The sequence below is a fragment of the Triticum urartu genome, chromosome 4 (genome assembly GCF_003073215.2).
Source record: "Triticum urartu cultivar G1812 chromosome 4, Tu2.1, whole genome shotgun sequence".
Taxonomy (NCBI): domain Eukaryota; kingdom Viridiplantae; phylum Streptophyta; class Magnoliopsida; order Poales; family Poaceae; genus Triticum; species Triticum urartu.
In genome coordinates this window covers 496623595-496629708 of record NC_053025.1, presented here as the reverse complement: position 1 = coordinate 496629708, position 6114 = coordinate 496623595, and the positions used below count along the sequence as shown (strand labels likewise).

General features: G+C 39.4%; 1 protein-coding gene across 1 annotated transcript; it reads left to right on the top strand.

Annotated features, from left to right (window-relative positions):
* Positions 1-332: 332 nt before the first annotated feature.
* LOC125552255 (probable mitochondrial import inner membrane translocase subunit TIM21) lies at positions 333-5899 on the top strand. The gene is made up of 7 exons (XM_048715749.1): positions 333-548; positions 1064-1082; positions 2313-2461; positions 3352-3530; positions 4809-4857; positions 4950-5069; positions 5490-5899. The coding sequence occupies exons 1-7, from the start codon at positions 432-434 to the stop codon at positions 5646-5648; spliced, it is 792 nt and encodes a 263-aa protein (XP_048571706.1). The 5' UTR covers positions 333-431; the 3' UTR covers positions 5649-5899.
* The last annotated feature ends 215 nt before the right edge of the window (positions 5900-6114 follow it).

Below are 6114 nucleotides of genomic sequence, written 5' to 3'. Positions count from 1 at the left end.
GTGGATCATTTCACCTTGCAAAAAATATGATGACATGATAAACACACGAGATAAGCAACACATACAAAACTATGTAAATGGGCGGATCATCTGAACCTAGAGTCAAATTCAGAACCCATGGGTCCAAGCATGTACTCTCTTTAAAAACAAGTGATCTAAACAATCTTATATTTCTTTCGGATCTAGTAAATTTATTTTCTTTTACAATTTTATATATTAAGGATTACATTTTAATAAATGTCGGATGACGTCTATCCCAGGCGTGAAAATCAGTTAGCATCTGCAAAAATGTCCCTCACCGTCGGATTCATAATCGAACATTGGATGGAACGGCTCCAAAATAAAGACACCCAACCGCAGTCCATACTCCTATTTTCCCCCATCTCGCCTGTTCTTCTTCTTCCCCTCCCCCAAGCAAACGAGAAGGATCAATGGCCGCTCGGATCATGAGGCTGCTCCACCACCACAACCGCCGCCTCCTCGCCACCGCGGCGGAGGCCACCGCTGGTCGCCTGCCGCGCGCTCCCCTTGGCGGCGCCATCTACAAGGTAAACCAGTGACGGGAGTAGATAGCCCAATACCCCACTCAAGGTGTTCGACGCAATGCCGACGTCGGTCTCGACGCCATTGTCGTTGCCTCCTGATTTCTTCGGTTCAAGTGGGACTTGTTCTATACCGCAATATCTTCTTTGGTCTCATAAGGCAACCCAATGCATGACCCGTGTCAGATTTGAAGTAGCAATCGGTCCTCAGTGTGTTGCTGCTCACACCATCTACTTGTAGTCTTGAGCAATGCATGTGCTTGTAATTTATCTAATAAGTGAATGATTCCTGTGAAATTTTGTTTGTAAACTAGCAGCACTCCTCTCGTACCCCCCCCCCCCCCCCCCCCCCCCCCCCCCCCGCCCCGGCGATTTTTTTTTCATCTAAGCGCATATATTCTTCAGGACATTATAGCATTTTTTTACATACCATAATTTTTTCTGAGATAGTTTAGGGTTTCTTCTTTGGCAATGTACACAAAGACTGATTTTGTTTTTACTCTTACCTACATTTTCACCAGGATGTTGCAAAGGCTGAAGGTTCTCACCTCTGATCTTGAAGCTTGCTGTATGATGCTGTATTATGAAAATTCAATTATTCTTATGTGCCTGCATTCCATTTCTTTTGGTCTTCTGGCTACCGTTTCATCTGTGATATTCTTTTTGTTCCTGGTGGTCGGTGCTGTGTGAGAAGGAATTTAAAACGCTTGGTTTGCTTTAGTTGGAATGAAATTATGTTCACAAATAAGTGTATTTTACAATGCAGTTATAATAGAGTGTTCGTATATTTGATGCTTAAACGGAGTCCTGGTCTTGTGAAAGGGCCATCCAGCCTTTTGTACGTTGCATGAACTAACTTTGTCCAACGACGTTTTGTAAACTGAGATTGGATAGTACAAGAGAAGAGCATCATGAACAGTCAAATATCCGCAGCATACTCCATAAGGCTACAACTTATACTGTTTCTCAGCATTATCTACTATTGGTTCTGGCTGCAGAACTGCTGTTACCGAAATATACCAGATTAGTATAATTCATATGTGTACAATTTAAATACTATCAGTTTTTAGACCCCAGCTACAGGTAATGGTGTTACAAAGCATAGCTGTCCAGTAGTTCCCTTGTTGAGGACAGTTCTACTTAGTGTCTCATTGGGCTTGAACACCTGCACGTGCACCTGGATGCCCTACATGCACTACTTACATGATGGCTGATGTAGTAACCACCCAGAAATGTCATCAGCCAGTGGTACTCAGGATTTTGTCTATTTTCTGTTAACATCTTTTATAAGGGATTGTTTGGATAGAATTGTGTGCCCTGCTATTATATCCACTTCTCGCCAAGAATTATCCCACTTTTATAAGTCCTGTCAGGATTTTTTTGGTAACATCTCTTATCTATGTTCAAACATAGAATTACATATCCTGCTATTATTATATCTACTGTCATCGTCTTTAATTTTTAATCTTAATTTTACTAGAAAACGTACTGAAAAAAACTTCCTTAAACTTCTTTATGGAACCTTTCTTTGAGAGCATTCTGCCATTGCTATAATACAAATCTGAGATACTCGTTTTTACTTTGTACATAAAACTTAATTGATCAAATTTATCATATGTTTGGTACCCAATAAAGGTATTAAATAACTATTTGACTCTTCCGTTCTTTGTTGTCGAAAATCTGGACCAACAGTCATTTACTGTACCATGCCCACTTTTGCTGTGGACCCTATTTAATGCAGACATGGTTTTCTTTTGGCAAACATTCCAGCATCCTCTTTAAAAAATTCAAGGTGGTACATGACCAAGTCAAGCCCTTCTAGTCCTCTGACAATGCAGGAGTACCGCAAAACATTTCCTTCTTTAATAAGGTCATCTGCATCTTACTCCTCACAAGCTTCAGACCAAAATCCCAAAGAGGTACATGACGCTAGCTAGTTCTGTTCGTGTTTGATTATTAAAATTATTCAATGTCGTGTTGTACATTTTCCTGCTTGTTTTAGTCTTCTCTTGGTATAGTTTTGAGCAGTGCTGTCCATATTTTGAACATGCTACTATAAATTGTACAAGGACAATATATGAAATTATTAGTTGTGTCACCTTGTAACCATCTGCACTCTGCAGTACTGCTAAGCACCTGTGCATACATCATCAGCTTCTGTGAGCTTCTTTCCATTTTCATAAGATTAAATTATGTAGGTGTCAGTGCATCAGGAAGTGGCTGTATCACTATTGATGAATGTGTATACATTAGCCTCTGTAATGGGGTTGTTTTAAACAATATTTGAAGATTAGTATGTACTATTTTAAATGCTGTCGGAACGGGACGATCACGCTGAAAAGGTTCTGCCTCATTGGTTGTATCAGTATACATAAATTTCTAGGTGCTTCTTTGGTCTTGAATCCTAGATGTTCTCGCATGAGATAACCCAATTAGGATCTTCATTTTGTTTAACCCAGATTCCATGGCTGATGGCAAAGTAGGAATTAATGGTCCGATTCTGTTGTTTAGAGTTTATTTATTGAAAAAGAGTCGAGTATGTCTGTTCTCTTCTTGTGTATTTAGTTTCCCTTAGAAATATTAATCACCTAATGTCTTGTTTATTTTTTATTTTTAGTTTTTGAGGTTCCCTGTTCATGTATATATCTTGACCCAAATTGAAAATTATTAGCAAAGTACTCTTTGTATGGTTTAATAGTTGTTCATGTTTCCTATTTAATAACTAATATTTTGCCTTACGGTGCAAGCCAATGCTGAATCATATTTCATTTTTATATTGCTTATAGATCACTGCCCTCTTTATCCTCAGGGGAAAAAAGACTTGTCAACTGTTGGAGATCCCTTCGATGCCCCTACGTATAATATACCCGAGAAGCCAGTGACTTTTGCTGAGGGGGCTTCTTACAGTGTTGTAATACTCGCGGGGCTTGGAGTTGCAGCATTAGCTGGATATTCTGTTTTCAAGGAGCTTATTTTTGAACCAAAAGAGTAAGCCTTTTGCATTCTTCTGATTGAACTTAAGGCATTAAATAACAAAATTCTGTATGTAACTGTATTTTTTGCTTAGGAAACTTGTTGGTTATATCTCATTATGGTATTTTGAGAACACCTACTTGTTACTACCTCTGTTCCTAAATGTAAGACATGTTGGCAGTTCAAATTGAACTGCCAAAACGTATTACATTTTGGAACAGAGGGTGTACTTTCCAAGGGCGTATAGGGAGTATGTACTGCCACTAAGAAATACCACGTCAGGCATGTGCGAAGTTTTCTTTTCCTCTCCAGTGTTAAGCATCATCCTCTCTCCTCGGTGGTAGCCACAACTAAATAAATGGATCTCATTCTGTTCTCTCCCTTCCCCATCTCACTGATGATTGGGCCCATGATTTTTCGTGAGTTGGTGACGGAGTAAGTTATGGCGCTGTTTTTTTGGCTTGGCTCTCCTAGCCTTCATGTATCACCAAGCCACCTCACCTGGTACCGGCTTCAAAGGCACATTGCACATCACCTTGGTAGTAACAAATACTGTCCCATTTTTACAAATTATCTAGTAATATTTCTTATCTCAAAATGCTCCCTCCGTCCCATATAATGTCAAAAAACGTCTTACATTATGGGATGGAGGGAGTACTTGCAATGTCTATCTGAACTGCAGGAATTCACTGTCGTTAATATTGTATACTTTGTTAGCGAAAAAGTCTGCTAATTTTACTACTATATATATTTAAAATCTGGAGGACCTTGTGGTATATATATTTTTAAAAGTATGCTATTTCCCCTTTTCATTGTGTGCCACTACCTATCACCTGGTTGATGTTCTAGCTGCTCCAACTTGCAGAAAATCATGCTGTCGTTCATTAGTAATCTACACACTTTTCGTATTACGCTGTATTACAGTGTCACAATCAGCTTTCTGCCTGCATTTCTTGGCATCTTTTACTCTTACTAATGACACTTCTCCTTGAAGCTGCTTACACAATAGAATTCATCCTCATTATAGCCTGGATGTTAAGTTTTTGTTTAGCATGTTGTCAGTTTTCGTATATGGATTGATACTCTCCTGCCAGATTTACTGAATTTCTTTTGTGCATCAAATGATATGTTTTGTCAGTTTGAATGCCTCAATCTCTTTTTGACATCACATAGTTTTTCACATTGCTTTTGGCTACGTATTATCTGTGGGTTTTTTCGGGAAGATGCCTGTGGTATTTGCGTGCAACCTGAAAGTGAGATTGCTTAACGCGTGTTGTTGTTACCATCCTACAGGTACAAGATCTTTGGGAAAGCTCTAGCAAGAGTTCAGAGTGATAGTCAGGTTTGTGGGTGTTAGTGTTTTTTCTGTTCATCCTGACATAGTATTGTAGTTTTCCTCTCTTATTATATTTCGTATTTCACATGTTTTGTCAGGTTACAGCGAGAATTGGGTACCCTATTACTGGTTATGGTAATGAAAGCAGAAACCGTGCAGCTCGACAGCGTATTCCAAACAGGGTTTGGACAGATGAGGATGGTGTTGAACATGTGGAGGTACTATATTATTCCTGTCTCTGCTGTTCTGCTGCTGTGACTTCTATGTTGTCTTGTACATCAAGATTAGTGTATCAAATTCAATAAAAAAATACAAGTTCACTGTAGGGGGCTGCAACTTGAACTTTGACTGTTTCTTAGCGGTATATGGCAATGAGCCAGCAACTTCCTTAACCAGGATCAAGCTTGCGAATGATAACACAGCGACAGAAATTAAGATGAAATCCAACATGCTTCTTTTTTTGTTGTCGTGTAATGGCTTCTTGCAAGTTTTATATGTGCCTTTTAGAATTCAGATGATGCTTTGCTACCGTGGAAAGGAACACTAGGATGCCATTTTATAAGAGTTTCCAAAGTTGCATTGCAAGCCTTCAAACTTGATTATTGGTCACTTGAATCGACATACATGTATCATTTCAGGTCAACTTTTACATCCGAGGTCCGCATGGAGCTGGAAAGGTATATTCAGAGATGTTCAAAGATAACTCTGACAGGACATGGAAGTTCATGTACCTTCTTGTTGAGTTTACAGCACCGCTACAGGGACAAGTAATGTTAGAATCTTACATACCAGCGTAAGGATGCATGAGACAATAGTTGCTAGGAACCTTGGTAATATGGGTCGAGGAACTGGGTAGCAGGACGCGGGTCGCCACCTCTTCAGGTAGAGCTGTGGCGAACCTCTTTGGGTTAGGTGTGACAGAGTACACATTTTTGGGACATGGGCCATGACCCCCAAAAAAATTTGGTTGATGGCCCGGGTCTCTTCTATACATTTTTATTACTAGTGCAGTACAATTTTTTTAGAACAATGATGCCCGATCACTGGATGTTCTTGTGGATGTTTTCCTTGCGTGTACTCACCCGACGTCATGTTATATTGTCTAGACTTGCATGTGCTACCTACTGTAAAAGGGTTTATAGCACATGATGTCCAATGCTCTTTCTATGATTGGAGTAGTTGTAGAATTAAATTATTTTGGAAAGAAATGTTTCGAAGCATGACCCTAATTGTATGGATAGATTCTTCTTTGACTAATTTAGA